Source organism: Peromyscus californicus, unplaced genomic scaffold, assembly GCF_007827085.1.
Source record: "Peromyscus californicus insignis strain IS unplaced genomic scaffold, ASM782708v3 Scaffold_6__1_contigs__length_162567912, whole genome shotgun sequence".
NCBI lineage: Eukaryota > Metazoa > Chordata > Mammalia > Rodentia > Cricetidae > Peromyscus > Peromyscus californicus.
The window spans coordinates 41934361-41950380 of NW_026294584.1; the positions used below are offsets into that span (position 1 = coordinate 41934361).

The 16020-nt window shown below is 48.2% G+C and overlaps 1 protein-coding gene across 1 annotated transcript; it reads left to right on the forward strand.

The window, feature by feature from the left end:
- The first annotated feature begins 7365 nt into the window (after positions 1-7365).
- Lep (leptin) lies at positions 7366-9536 on the forward strand. The gene is made up of 2 exons (XM_052721409.1): positions 7366-7624; positions 8796-9536. Exons 1-2 carry the CDS (start codon positions 7382-7384, stop codon positions 9153-9155), a joined length of 603 nt encoding a protein of 200 aa, XP_052577369.1. The 5' UTR covers positions 7366-7381; the 3' UTR covers positions 9156-9536.
- Positions 9537-16020: the final 6484 nt, after the last annotated feature.

Below are 16020 nucleotides of genomic sequence, written 5' to 3' on the forward strand. Positions count from 1 at the left end.
ACCCGAAATAACAAACTCTTCTCGGTATCTGGGGAAAATACTTTCCTCTCTCTGTTCCAGGAAAAAACTCAAAGAGCCAAGGACAGAGCCAGGGAAGTTGCAATGAATTCTTGTCCATCAGCCCCAGGCAGATGCCGCTCGTGTCTGAGTGAGCCATGTGGGGTGTAGAGATGGCCACCTGGGGAGACTCTTTTCAGAGCCTCAGTCATTTCCCTAGAGGCACATGGGAGACAGGGAGCTAGAGCAGGGTCTCCAGGGACATGGAATTCTTCTGGAGTATGCATGAGCATTCTAGCCCATGGACACAGCCTTGAAATTCTTCTCTGTCCACATCCCAGAAATGCAGAGGTTAAGTTCTGTGGAAAAACAGGATGTCTGGCACTCAGATACCCAAGTCTCCTCTGTACTTGTTCCCCCGTGTGACAACAGACATGCCCTGCTCTACAGCAAACTACATGCTCTCATCTTTCCTGCTGTCTGTGAGCTCTCTGAATCTACAGTCATGCCCCTGCTGACATTTCACCTAAACCATAGACTCAGTCCCCATCTGTGCGCACATGGTGTTTGCTCTCAGGAGTACCAGAGCTCTGCAGGGGAGCCATAAAGCTGGCAGGGGGAGTTCAGCATGGGTCCCCTGACCAAGACCCACAGTGCTGGGATGGGACAGACTCATGGATGGGTCTGGAGTCACTTGGAATGACAGTCCACACTGAGCAGGGCTCAGGGAGCTGAGAGAAATCGGAATTATGTAGAGGCTGGGAACACAGAAAAGACGCAGAGGCGATTCAAAGTGTTGGAGAAAGAGAAAGCTGGACCCTGCAGCTTTTTAAGACAGCTTCATAGGCATTTCTGGGTGGGGGGGGGGGCGGGGGGGGGGGGGGGCAAGACTAAAGTCTAAGATGGCAGCTTGTGCCTAAAATCTCAGCACTAGGAAGGCAGAAGCAGACAGACCAAGAGTTCAAGGCCAGTGTGGACAACACGGTGAGTTCAAGGCCAGTGTGGGCTTTGTGAGACTGCCTCAAAACAAAGAAAGATGACTTTTTTCAGATGGAAGCCACCCTGACCACGGATTAACCTGGTCAGCCAATGGAGATCAAGGATGAAGAATAGTTTACTTATTCATTCAACAAAAATTGAATAAACACCTGCTCTGTAGATGCTGAGCCCAGTGCAGGTGTCACTAATGGATTGTGGCACCCTCTTTCAGTGTGGCAGGAGCTCCAGTTCCCCTTCCGACAGTGCCCCCGGGAGCCACTGGAAATTGATCAGAGTTGACACAGGAGTTGAAATCTATTTGCTTTCCCTGATGGGAATGAAAAGAATATAAGCCCCTCACCCACACTGTGCCTACCAGCTAAGAATGTCAGCATGATTTCTCAAGCAAGGCCTTTGGTTGCAGAGAAAATTGCTCCTGCTAGCTTAGTGATTTTCAAATTGCATACTGTGGCCAACATTTGAAGAATGAACTGAAATCCCCAAGAGTGTATCACCTGCAGCAAGGGCAAATCTCTAAAAACATTTTTTTTAACATTTTGTGTGTGTGTGTGTGTGTGTGTGTGTGTGTGTGTGTGTGTGTGTGTGCGTGTGAGTGTGCGTGTGCGTGTGCGTGTGTGTGTGTGTGTGTGTGTGTGTACAAGAGTGCACATGTACAAACATCAGAAGACAACTTGCAGGAATTAACTGATTCCTTCTACCATACGGGTCATTGTGAGAATTGATCTCAGATCATTAGGCTTGGTAGAAAGTGGCTTTACCCTCGGAGACATCTCACCAGCCCTTGTTTTTTGTCGTGTGTGTGTGTGTGTGTGTGTGTGTGTGTGTGTGTGTGTGTGTGTGTGCAAGGGAGGGGGGGTAGATACACATATGCCACAGAGTGCATGTGAAAGGTCCAGCATTTAGTTCCCAGAGATAGAATTCAGGTCATCAGGCTTGGTAATACCTGCCTTTTATCCACTGAGTCATCTTGCCAGCCCAGGAGAAAAATTTTCTAATACTCTGTATTTCAGTAAGATAGCTATGGACCATAATTAACTGGACAATTCAAAATAGCTCATAAAAAATCAATATTGAGAAGGCCAAGAGATGTCTGAGTGGGCAAAGTGTGCTGTATGCTAGTGAACACACACATTCAGTATGTGTAAAAAATTTTAAAGGTTTAGTTTAAAGAAATAAATGTAATAAAAATGCTAGTTTTGGCCGGGCGGTGGTGGCGCACGCCTTTAATCCCAGCACTCGGGAGGCAGAGCCAGGCGAATCTCTGTGAGTTCGAGGCCAGCCTGGGCTACCAAGTGAGTTCCAGGAAAGGCGCAAAGCTACACAGAGAAACCCTGTCTCGAAAAAACCGAAAAAACCAAAAAAAAAAAAAAAATGCTAGTTTTGTTATTTTAAGAGTGGAGACAGACAGACACACATGCACACACACACACACACACACACACACACACACACACACACACACACAGATCGGGGGTGACATGAGTTAGGTGCCCTCATAGAGGCTGTGATCTTCCTGGATCTACAGTTACAGGAAGCTGTGAGCAACTTGACATGGGTGCTGGGAACTGAACTCTGATCCTCTGGGATAGCAAGCAGCATGCTCTCTTAACCACTGAGCCACCTCTCCAGCCCCAATAAAAACATTTTTTAAAGAAGTCACACTTCCTATCTAACATTCCCTGTACTCGGCTACAGTAGCCATCCTCTCCCCCTCCCCCACACTCCTCTGAGGTTCTGAGAATTGTTCTTCTCTCTCTGCTTTGAGATCAGCATAATGTCCTCCAATTCCATTCATATTGCCGTGATGACAGTATTTCATTTATTTTATGGTGAATACTATTTCATTGTGGATATGTACCACATTTTATTTATTCATTCATACCTCAATGGGCACTTAGATTGATTCCATATCTTGGCTATAAACATGGAAGCGAAATATCTTACTTTGACATACTGGCTCCTTCTCTCTGGGTATATGCCTAGGAACAGGATGGCTGGATCATAAGGTAGTTCTATTTTTAGTTTTCAGAGGCACCTCCACACTGTTTCCCATAGGGCTGTACTCACCAGCAATGTATAAGCATTCCCTTTCTCCACACCCCACACCCAGCATCGGCTGTCATTTGTCCTTGACAAAAGCCATTCTGAGGTGAGATGATATCTCACTGTGGTTTCGATTTGCATTTCCAAGATATTTTCATATGCTCCTTAGCCAAACATTACCTGAATTTAATACATAGTAGCATACCAAAGATTATCAGAAAAAAAGTTCTATAAAAATCTGGTGGCTAGAGAAGAGGAAAAAGAAGGGAGTGTGTTCTGGGTCTCTTGCTAACCTCTGATACAGGGGAAGCTAGACAGAGACCAAGGACGGCAGCCTTGGCCAGCAGATGCCTCTGTCACCCAGTTCTCCCCCAATTGCCATTTCCCCCATTGCCGCATAACTGACCTGGGCTTCTGCAGCTTCTAGTCTGGATCTGAGGAAGCAGCCAGCAGTTGTGTCCATCCCCACCCATCTTGTCCTGAAGGGTTAACCCTGTCCCCTGGACGGAAGGAAGGAGAGGATGTTCATATCCGAGGCTACCATTATCTTGGGGTAATTAGGACGATCTTGTTTGCAGGGAAGGGCGAGGTGGACGGTGGGAGCATAGAACTGCCCTGTAGGGATGTCGTTGAAGAAGCACCCAACTGGGGAGGGGGAGTCTATCCAGGACCCAGGTGAGATCAGAAAGGGGAAACTGGTGGGCCAATGGTGCAGCCCACAAGCCTCTTGGACCAATCTGGAGCCTGTTTTCTGAAGACATGTGTCACTGCCTGGAGCTGCCTCTGGGCCTCCCCTCTCTGTTCTTTTACCTTTCCTGTGTGCCCCACCGGAGAGTCACAATGGAGAAGGCATGGCCTAGATGGCAGGGGAAGGCAGGCAACCCACAGAAGAGCTAGCAAGTGAGATACCCTGCGTATAAAACAGAAGTAGGCAGGGAGGTAGCCCAGCAGTGCCCATCCTGTCCTTCTGCAAGGTCCCTCTTTCCAGGCTCTGCTGCAACAGTCCCCAGAAGTGAGGGACACAGTGTACTGCACCAGCATCTCAGCAATTTCTCTGCCAGATCTTAGACTATAACAACTCTTAAGTATTTAACCCACTTAAGAAACTTCTAGAAAGAAAAGCCTTTGTGGCCTCAGCTCCCTGGAACTACATCCATGGGCCCTTTCCCCTGAGTTCCAACCAACCCCCAGTTCTAACTGATCACCAGATAGTGTCCCCACTGTCCTTAGAGTAAATCGAGGCATTGGATCTGTTTAAATTGCCCCTTTCGTCGCAATTAATGATGTGCATTCTTACAACAGAGGGGCATTTTTGCTCTTTATTTTTATTAGCACTATTTACTTATTTAGGGTTTTTGTTTTTCTGAGACCAGGTCTTGCTCTGAGCCCAGGCTGGCCAGGGGTTTACAAGAAACTCTCCTGCCTCAGCCTCACAAATGCTAAAGTCACAGGTATGCATGGGCCACCATAAACAATGCCAAGAGCTGCCACATGGCATTTCTGCTTCTATTTAATTGGTCACATTTGGCTGCATGACTGCACCTAATGGTAGAAGCTGGCAAGTATAGCAGTTGTTTTTCATGGCCACATACTTCCCTTAGGACTCTGGAGTGTCTTCAACTGGGAAAGAAAGAAAAATAAGAAACTGGGAGCAACTAACAGTCTCCACAACATGGCTATGTATGTTGATCGTGTGTGTGTGTGTGTGTGTGTGTGTGTGTGTGTGTGTGTGTGTGTGTGTGTTGCACAAGCATGTTATGTGCTGTCGGGGCAATCGGTTCTCACCATGGCTTTGATCTCAAATGGACCTGTGACCACTTCTCTCTGCAACCCCCACCCCATGCGTGTCCTAGAAGCCTGGCCTCTCATCTTAGGCATACTTACTCAGCAACAGCATCTCAATTCCATGTTTTCAAAGCACTGCAATTTATTGCCAGAATCCACTGGGGCATATTATCCATGCCGAGAGAGGGCTTGTAAACCTGTTTGTCCATTTCAATAGTTCGGGGTGGCCATTATGTGAAAATAGCTATGATATGACCATAGTTAATCTGGTAGTAAATTTTGTAAGGAAGGAGGGTGTCGTCAACACATAAATCTTAGAAATGAATGCCACACACTCTTGTGCTGCAGGGGGAAACCCATAAGCACCAGGTACCCCGTTGGGATGCTCGTGGGAGGCAGTGGGCCAAGTGTGTGGCTCGGTTAGCTGCAGGTGCTGTTGCCCAGAGCGTTTCAAGCTCTGCCCAGTAATTACAATAATTTTTAAGTGGCTGGCATTTACTCCCTCAACCCTGAGCCAGACACAAGCCAAGATAGGCAGGGATATCAAAAACTCATCTCATTTTTACCCTTTGGTGGCTCCATTTTACAGGTAGGACCAGATACTTTGGGAAGTTATCTCTCCTGCCCAGAGACACACAGAAACAAACAACAAAAACAGAGCCTGCAGTTAAAACCTGGGGCTGAACTATTACACTTGGCTCCTCCATTGGAGTTTCAGGGGACTGAAGGGGGATATCAGCTAGCAACCCTGCCGATCTGTGGAGAATACATTCCATGACTTCCAGTGGACACCTGAAACTTGTGAGGGGACTAAGCCACTTATATCCATTTATTCTTCATATGCCTTGGAGCACAGAGCCATAGAACTCAAATTCCTCTCTCCTTGAATGTGTATGCCTCCTTTATAAACACAGTTCTTGCTTTAGGCCCACCATTCAATTAAATAAAGGTTAACAGGAACACACAGTGATTCCATGACAATTGATCTGATAACCAAGCCACTACTAAGTAGCTCACAGGTGAGTAATGTATACAGTGTGGATTCCCTGGATGAGGGATGATTCACATCCCAAGAGGGGCAGGATGAGACAGTACAAGACTTCACAATACTACTCAGCATGGCACAATTGAGAATTGATGAAGTATTCATTTCTGGAATTTTCCATTTAATATTTTTGGATCACAAATGACCAAGGATAACTAAAACCTTGGAAAGTTGTGGATGGGAGTCAGGACTGCTGTATTTCAATCTGTCCTTCATACATCCCAGCCTGCTGTTTATCTTTTTGACTTTGGAAAAGTTGGCTCATCTCTCTGAGGCTCATTTGTTTTCTCTTCTGTAAAACTCAGATTAAAAAGAGCGTACCTTTAAGCAAGCACTATAAATAATAGATAAGCAGTGTGCTCATTTTTGCTGTACTGCCACAAGGTGAGTTATACTAATATTACCACCAACGGATAGCAATGCATCACCTGTTCCCACCAAGACCCAGATGAGGAAGAACGCAAAAAGGAAAAGTCAGTTTTTCTACCGTCTCCACACTCTTTATCCTAATACTTTATTAGGATGGATATCTTTATTATTCAAGCTCATATATACACCCTTAGCATGGATCACTGGCTACAGACTTGCATACATTTAACTTTATTACCTTTTTGCCTCATGCATCTCATCAAACTTGTGTTTTCTTAATCAAGCATCTGCATAGTGTTAATTTAAAAACCCAGGGTTCCATGACTGAAATTTCCAGCATTCTAAGTGAATATACTGTGTTCGCTTCTGCCTCCACACCTTTGCACTTCTGACGTCTTGGTCACATGTGGCAACCGTGTTCTGCTCTCCCAGCCCCTTCTCGGTCTTCAACACCAGCCACGGCAACCTCCTCTGGGCTCCTGCGATGTCTCACACTTCTCTTCTTGTGAAGCTCCATCTTCCTGCGTTGAAACAGCCTACTTGCTCGTCTGTCCCTCCTGTTACGCTGAGGTGCTGGAGGGTAGGAAGTATCCTCCATCCTTGGTGCACCATGTCTAATGGGGAAACGCTGCTTGCATTCAGGTTCCCCCTGAGAGAGGAAGGAAGTTATAAATCGGTAATGAAGGTGGTAACAGAGAGTAAGAGGAAGGGCTGGGCAGCACTGGGCCCTAAGAGTAGCGAGAGGAGCACTTCAAACTCCTCCAACTCTTTCACGTGCGTTGGCTAATTTCATCTTCATAAAAGCTCGGAGATAGGTAGATTGTAGGGAGAAAGGTGGAGTTTTGAGTGGTTATGTGATACACCTAAAGTTAGGCAGTGAGTAAACAGCTACGTTCAACTAGACCTTAAGAGTTGGTTCTCTCTCCCTTGAAGTATGCAATAAAGCCCCCATCATCATCACACCCATCCGACAAATACTGCCCTATGATCGACAGGACACATCACCGTGGCTTTATTGACCTGTTAAAAAATCTTCCCAAGGGGACGCATTTTATTAACCCAGGTTCGGTAACGAATTGTCTTTGACTTTGAGAGGATAGTAGCTAGCTAGGGAGGAAAGCAAATCTTATCTATCCACATCGGATGGCAGGTTGGCAGCAGGGCCGACGGGTGGATTTATACTGGGCTCTTGAAAAGTGTCGCTCCTTCTGTTTGCAGGCCAAGAAGATCCCAGGAAGGAAAATGTGCTGGAGACCCCTGTGCCGCTTCCTGTGGCTTTGGTCCTATCTGTCCTATGTGCAAGCTGTGCCTATCCAGAAAGTCCAGGATGACACCAAAACCCTCATCAAGACCATTGTCACCAGGATCAATGACATTTCGCACACGGTAGGGAGACTCTGAGAGACAAAGGAAAAGTGGGGCTGGAATCGGAGTCAGAATGCCAGGCACGACCTGGAGGCTGGGGATTTATAAGCCTAGGGTATCCATTCTCTCTGGTTATGGCTCTTGACCTGCTGGAATCCAGAGCTGAGTGGTTCCAGTTCTAAACCCAGCACCGACTGCTCAACTGGGGTTCTAATTCTAAACCACTTTAAGGAATTTGACTTTGTCGTACTCTCCCATTAAGAAACCATAGCTTCTGTGATAAGGCCACTTGTGTCCACTTTCCCTCTGCCACAGGAAACCCTGCCCTCATGGGAGCTGAGCGTGTAAGGCGCACATCCGGGAGAACTGTGGTCCCTCCCTGCTCTGCAGCCGATCTCCCCTTCTCCTCAGTCCTTTGTTTCCGTCCCTCTCATTCTCCTTCCCACCTGAATCTACTTCCTTGACTCCTAGTTTGCAGGACCACAGGAAACCCTAAAGGCTATGGTGTCCCATTGACAGGTGGCCAGACTCCCAACCGTGTCTCCACTTGCCAGTCTACACAGGAGGATCCTTAGGTTTCTAACCGGTTTAGCTACAGCTTTTCCTGCCTGTGGCTCACCCTCCTTTCGAAGTCACAAAGAAGAGCAATCTTCATCATCTTCTAAAAGTAGTCATCAGGGCTGCACATGGGAGACCTAACTACCCAAATATGGGTAGTAATGAGAGAACGTCACCCAGGAGGGAAGAGCTCTTCCTGGAAACCAGATTCACTGGAGTGGGGAGGGGCCCGACTTTGACCCTAATGAGGGAGAACCATGTAAGAATAGGACTGGGAGGGAGAGATCTGATAAGGGGAGGGAGGCTAGAGTGAGTATAAGGAATAGAGAGCCATGGCTAGTCCCTCACAGATGCCGTTTGGAGAAAGGAATTACCAAAGAAGATTAGTTAGAAGTTAAAGGAGCGCGTGGGGGGGGGGGGGGGGGGGGGGGTGCTCAGAATGATAGACGTCTGATGTCTGGGAGACCAGCTCAGTGGCTCAGCCATCAGCTGAGCACAGGAGATAAGGGCCTGGCCCGGGAAGGTGAGGAAGGAAGGAGACGGGCCAGGCTCGCAGACGTGCTGGAGGGCTTTGGAGACTGATTCCCCTCCACTTGCTGAGTGTCTGCTGCTCCTCTTCCTCCTTCCTGTACAGCACTCGGTATCCGCCAAGCAGAGGGTCACCGGTTTGGACTTCATTCCCGGGCTCCACCCCATCCTGAGTTTGTCTAAGATGGAGCAGACTCTGGCAGTCTACCAACAGATCCTCTCCAGCCTGCCTTCCCGAAATGTGGTGCAAATATCTAACGACCTGGAGAACCTCCGCGACCTTCTCCATCTGCTGGCCTCCTCCAAGAGCTGTTCCCTGCCTCAGACCAGCGACCTGCAGAAGCTGGAGAGCCTGGACGGCGTCCTGGAAGCCTCACTCTACTCCACTGAGGTGGTGGCTCTGAGCAGGCTGCAGGGCTCTCTGCAGGACATTCTGCGACACTTGGACCTCAGCCCCGAATGCTGAGGTTTCAAGGACCACCAGTCTCCCAAGGATTGGGTTGAGGGAAGAAACCTTGGCTTCCAGGTGTCTCTGGGAGAGGAGAACCATGTGTGCACACCCCTCATCCAGGACTCTGCCCATTTCTCTCACTCCTCTAGGCCCCTCTTCCGAAGGCATGACTCCACAATGCTTGACTAAAGATATGCACACGATTCCACGAGCACTAGGAGGAGGGCCAGTCTGCAGAGCTGATTCTCACCCAGTTCTTCAGCAAGTATAGATAAGAGCCATCCTGTCCCCTCCCTGTTCTACCCGCCTGTCAGTACATGCTTTACTGTGACCCAGGGAATATGAAGAAGGGGTGGGTAGAGCCTTTGGTTTGTCTCAGAGTCTCCGGGGAGCACCATGAAGGCTGCAGCCACACACAGCTGGAAACTCCCAAGCAGCGCATGTTGGAAGCGCTTATTTATTTATTCTGCATTTTACTTTGGGTGGATTTGAAGCAAAGCATTGTTTTTTGTTTTTTGTTTTTTCAGGCTTTGGGGTCAGTCAGGGCTAGGGAGGCTCCTAGGGTGCTGTTTTCAATCCCATTGACGGTCAACCTGAGGCAAACCTGTTTTGAGTAACTGGAAGGTTGGGCTCTCCTGAGCAAGAGGCATCCGAGATGGCTCTCAAGTCTGTCCTCTGGTGACGGGCTTTGTTTCTATTGTGACTGATTTCATGCAAACACTTTTGCAGTGGCATTGCCTGGAGCATAGGCTAGGTTATTATCAAAAGAAGATGAATTTTGTCAAGTGTAATATGTGTCTCTGTGCACCTGGGGGTAGGGGATGTGTTAGAGGGAGGGAGGAGGATTCAGAATGTGTTTTTTGAATAACACATATGTGGTGGGCTTTTCTGAAAGGGGGAGGCAACTTCCTCAGCTCCTGCAACCACCTAGTGTGGTTTTGGTGAAAAGAGCAGTTTAGAGTGTACCAGGCACCCTTGGAGGGGGCTAAAGCTACAGGCCATTTTATTGGCATATTGCTGAGCTCAGGGAGTGAGGGTACCACAGTTGAGACAGTGATCCCCAAGAACAGGGTGCCTGGTGTGGCCCTCCAAGTTGTCCAGGGTTGATCCCCACAATGGGTTTCTTAACCTGGCGGCAACCCTAGTAGGTATTTGCACGTCAATCTGATTGGTTCATCCAAAGTAAAACCACGTTTCCCACCCATTCTGTGGGGAGTTTTGTTCCAGTGGGAATGAGAAATCATTCAGCTGATGGTCCTGAGGCCTGGGCCAGCACTGCTGAGGAAGTGCCAGGGCCCCAGGCCAGGCTGCCAGAAGTGCCCTTCAGGCTGGAGGTCATGTTCAAGAGGATGGACAAAGGGGCTTGGGTTTTTCCACCACCCTGCACCCTAATGTCACCATCACACTGTGGGTGGCAGATCAATGCAAGAAGACTCAATGGAAAGCAATACACTTTAAGACTGAGCACCGCTGCGTGCTCAGCCCTGACTGGTGCTGTGGGCTAGAGAAGCTCACCAAAGAAACACAAAAATCGGGGGCTCACGTCCCTGCGGTAAAACCCTAGTCACCGGTGTGCCAAGGTGGATACTTCACCATGGCAGCACCACACAGCTGAGAGCACAGTGCTGTCCTCAAAGGGTGGGAAGCAGCCTAAGCTGTGACAGTGCCCAGGGTAACCCTGCTTGCACTCTATAGCATTTGCATACTTTTCAGGGCACATTAGCATCCACCGCTATTGTAGCACACCCGTTGACACAGGAGGACTGGGGTCTTAAACATAAGAAAACACAGGTTGAGGATCCCTTATCCAAAGTGCTTGGAACTAGAAAGTTTTGGGTTTTAGTCTCTTCAGTCTTAGATATCTTTGAATACATATAATGAGGTATCTTGGGGGTGGGACCCGAGTATAAACCTGAAATTTATTTCTATTTCATAATACCGTATGTACACAGCTTGAAGGTAATTTTATACAGTGTTCTTAAATAATGTTATGTGCACGAAATGAGATTTCACGGTGTGGGATTTTCTACTCGAGGCAACATATCATCACTCAGAAACCACTGGGTTCCGAAGCAGTTTGGATCTTGGATTTTCTGTTAAGAGTTACTTAGACGACACTTAAAACTATAACGGCAAACAGGTGACAGGCCCAGACTAGGGACCAGTTCCTCAGTCCTGAAGGGTGTTCCTCCAGTCAGCTAATGCACTCTGGAGGTGAACCGGATCAGGTTTTGGGGTGCTGGCTAGAAGAGAGGAACTTGAGGTAGGTTTTGGAGGAGGTGAGGGATGCGTTTCCTACTAGGAGGGTGCTGTCTTAGTGGAAGTCGGTATGTGGAGGGGTTAACGGATGGCCAGGAAGTGAAGGGGGAGTGACAGGGGAGGACGGAATAGGAAGGGACATGCTGCAAGGACTTTATGGGCCACAAAAGTGGACATTGAAAGAGTCCCAAGGGCCACAGTCTGGAGCAGAGGGCTGTGGTGGCTGGTGTCAAACTGCTCTGGGGTCTATGATATGTCACCTTGGCCACCTCAGCCAGCTGAAACGTCCTGAGCCTTTTGCTCAGAAAACCCGGCACTATGGTTCATTCCCAGATTGTGAAACTTCCCATATGCAAAAATGCTTGGTTTTTTTTTTTGTTTTGTTTTGTTTTTTGTTTGTTTTTATATGATAACAAACTTCTGTTTTATTTTGTGTAAACTTAAATAAATTAATGACGCTTCCCTGCTTTGTTTTCTGTCTCCTTCTGTGGAGGGGCTTCAGGAGAGCTGTTTGTGTGTGACAGAGCAAGGCCTGGCTGGCGTCCAGCCATCACCCGGGTCAGCTCCACCCGGGCTTGGCCACAGCTAGCCGCCAGTTATTCAGGCGAAAGGATTCCCCTAAAGCCCAGGGCTGGTCAAGGAGCACATTCTACACCAGAGGCTGTGCAGTTCTGCAAACCAGCCTTGAGAAGCACCAGGTTATTTTTAAAAATCAAAGTCAGAAGTATCAACAACAAAAGCCCAAGCAAACAATCAAACGAAAACCACCCAAACTAGCAACAGACCAGCCAAGCTCACAGAGCAGAAGAGATGAACCTGGCTCATGGTAGTCACAGAATAGTCATCCCTTCAGCCCATGCAGGACCTGACCTCCTCAACTCCTGTCCAGAGGGACCGGGGTCTGGCTATTAAAGCCACATCATTTCCATGGCGACTAAAAAGACCATTTCCCCAAAAAGGTCACCGGTGTCTCTGGAGAGAAAATGCTAGGAAGGACCCCACAAAATCTCAGGTTAAGCAAACTTTCCTCCCTCACCATCGAAATTAGCAACAGGCTTGGTTTCCAGTCTCTGCTGGGGGGCACGGGGGTGTTGCTTACCTACCAGCTGCTACAACAGAAGACCATGGGCTGGGAAGTGTGAACAGCAGACATTTTCATTCCATAACTCTGGGCACTGGATGTCAAAGATAAGATCCAACACGGCCAGGTCAAGTGAGGTCCATCTTACAAACTGTGGCTCTTATCTTTTGTTGTTGTGTTCTTCGAGACAGGCTTTCTCTGTGTAGAGCTCTGGCTGTCTCGGACCTGTTACTCTGTTGACCAGGCTGGCCTCGAACTCACAGAGATCCACCTACCTCTGCCTCCCAAGTGCTGGGATTAAAGGTGTGGGCCACCACCGCCTGGCTGCAGCTGCCATCTTAATGTGGTACCCTCACACGGTAGAAAGAGAGGAGAGGGCCTCTAAGGAAGGCCCTTTTATAACAGTGCTAGTCCCCACTCACAGAGCTCTCATGAACTAATCACTCTCTCAGACCTCACCTTCTAATGCCATCAGCTTGAGGGTTAGGATTTCAATATATGAACTTGGGGAGACACACCATTCAGTCCATGCACTTGTATACAACTTAAGGGAGTGGAAGGGATCCCAATCTCCTGAATGAAGACAGACCACAGAGGGTGGCACAGATGTGACTTCAGCCTCTTAGGGTTGCTTGAGAGTTCAGGGACGTGGTAGTGGTGTCAAAAACCCAAGATAAACCACCCTAATGAAAGAGACACTGCATCTCGGCCCACAAAGATAAGAAATCCAGGCCCAAGTCTGTCTCAACATTTCCCCCTGCACGTCTGTCTTCCTCCGGTAACCTCACTCTCCTCCAGGGAGTAGCGAAGATGGCCTTCAACAGCTCCAGGCTCGTGGGGTCCTTGGTGCTCATCATGGCAGGAGATGGACATCTTTCTCGTTCAGTGGTGCCAGTGAACAGCCTAAGGAGGGCTCTTTAGCCAGGCTTGAGTCACATGGTCACCTTGTTACTAAGGACAGGGAAGCCCCATGTGAACAGCAACTTCTGAGAATGAGCGAGCATAGGTCCCAGGATGTAATTCACAGAAAAACAGATGAATGGATAAATGAAACAACCCGGTTAAAAAGAAAGACAAAACAGAAAACATACCTGCCATAGCATTTCAAACTCTTTCGAGTTCCATTATGTGTATGACTTGGCTAGGGAAGTCCTGGATCCGAGCCTGTCACCCCTGGGAACTCCTACTTCAGCCACCTGTCATTTTATACCCCAGGACCCACACCTGGTAGCTTGGATTCAGCAACCAGGCCTAAAGCCGTCGCCACACACCAACTCTCTTGGAAGAAAAGGCCATTGAAGACTCTAGTTCTCCATCCTGTGGATCCTTGAGGTGACATCTCAGGAGGGAGAGAGTCTGGAGGACAGAATGACAAAGTTTAGTGGCATTGCCTGAGGGGGTAAAGCTAAGTTAGTATTCCCAGAAGCCTAGAAAAGTTCGGGTATCCCCTGCCAGCCTGGGGTAGGTACAGGGACATGGAGTTGATGCATTGGGTCTTTGGTGACTGTGACAGGTTAAGGCCATCTTGTTTCTGTGCAGCCATGAGCCTAAAAGGCCCAACTGAGGGGGATTAGGAAAACTATCTACACTAAAGGGTCTGGAGGTGTTCTGCCCCACGTGATTGCACTGCCCATTCCCGGGAGGAGAGGTTACCCTTTGAATTCTCCTCTCTGACCCTTTTCTACCCGTGGGCATTGTGGTTGAATGAGAAGTACTCCACACAATCTTGGGCATTCGAACACTTCATCCCCAGCTGGTGGTACTGCTTGGGGAGATTTATGTGGTGCAGCCTTGTTGGAGAAAATACGTCAGTGGAGGCAGGATTTGAAAGCATAAAGCTTTACCATTTCCAGTTGGGGCAGTTCCAGCTGTAAGCCCTCAGCTTTTTCCTGATGCTGGGTCCATTGTTGCTGCCATGCCTCCATACTTCCATCGTGAACTCTTATCCCTTTAAGAATACTCTTAAAGAATAAGCCAGAATAAACTCTCTTCCTTAAATTGTCTTCGGTTGTGGTATTTTTTTTTAAATTGTAGCAATAGAAAAGCAAGAAACACAGGCATTCTTGAGTCTCCCCCAAGGCAATAGCTCACATCTGCCAAACATGTGGCAGAGACTGCACACAACACTGGCCACAAAGAACCTCCAGAGTTAGGCCTTTGCCCTTGCCACGTCTAGTGAGAAAAGGCCGTATTGACTGAGCAGCACCTTGCAGAAGATCCTATCCTGAAAGTTTTCAGGTTTTCTGCATAGAAGAAAGCAACCACCTTCCAAAAGAAGTTTAGGACAATTCACTTCAAGCTTTTTGTTTGTTTGGTTTGGTTTTATGATATGGAGTCTCTCTATGTAGCCCTGGTTGTCCTAGAACTGGTCTGTAGACCAGGTTGGCCTGGAACTCACAGAGCTCTACCTGCCTCTGCCTCCTGAGTGCTGAGATTTGAGGCATGCACCACCACACCCAGCTTGACCCCAGACTTGTTAACATCTGCATCCAAGTCTACTGATGTCCATCTATACAAATCCACTGGGGTTGCCAACATTGTCGTTCTCAGCCCCACAGGGTCTCTTCCCTGGGAAATCGCCCTCTCAGACTAGGGAGGGCGGAAGCAACTGAAAAGACAGAGAAAAGAGGACCTCAGGTGCAGTCCTCACTTCCCCCCCCTCTCCAGCTCTCACCAGAGATACTCACACTTGGGCCAGTTGTCATCTGCACAAGAAGACCAGTCTTCAGGTGATGAGATGCCCGGGAAGCCACAAGGTCAGTGGCTGAGTATAGGAAGTGACTAATATCTCATGTTGTCATTAGTGTTAACAAGTCAGAGCTACAAGAAGAGTGAAATCACTGTCATGCGGTGGCGCACACCTTTAATCCCAGCACTTGGGAGGCAGAGGCAGTCAGATCTCTGTGAGTTCGAGGACAGTCTGGTCTATAGAGCGAGATCCAGGACAGCCAGGGCTACACAGAGAAACCCTGTCTCAAAACAAACAAACAAACAAAAAACCAAAAAATCAAAACAAAACAAAAACCACACACATACATACATACATACATACATACATACATACATACAGAGAGAGAGAGAGAGAGAGAGAGAGAGAGAGAGAGAGAGAGAAACTGCTGCAGCAGATGCTCTCAGAGCCCTGGTGCAGCTGTGTTGCCGCAGCTGGGGTCATCAGCTCCTCTGTACAGTGCTCTCCACAGCATAGCAACACTGCCCTGCCCGAGGAGCCCTCTCAGCCCCCACAGCCTGAAATCCAGAGTATGGCTGTCTCCATGGGTGGGAAGTGGGGGTCTGTGGGTAAACACTCAGCTTTATTCTCTCCCCAGAACAACCATGGGGTATTGTCTACAATGAATTGAGCTACCCAATTAATAATAAAAGTCACCAGATTAATAAATAAGGTACTGACTTCCTGGCCCCCACTTAGGGACACTTGCGTAATCCACTTCCTATATCAGAATTTTCTCTGACTCTGTCTCTTGTGTGTGTTTGTCTCTCTCTCTCTCTCTCTCTCTCTCTCTCTCTCTCTCTCTCTCTCTC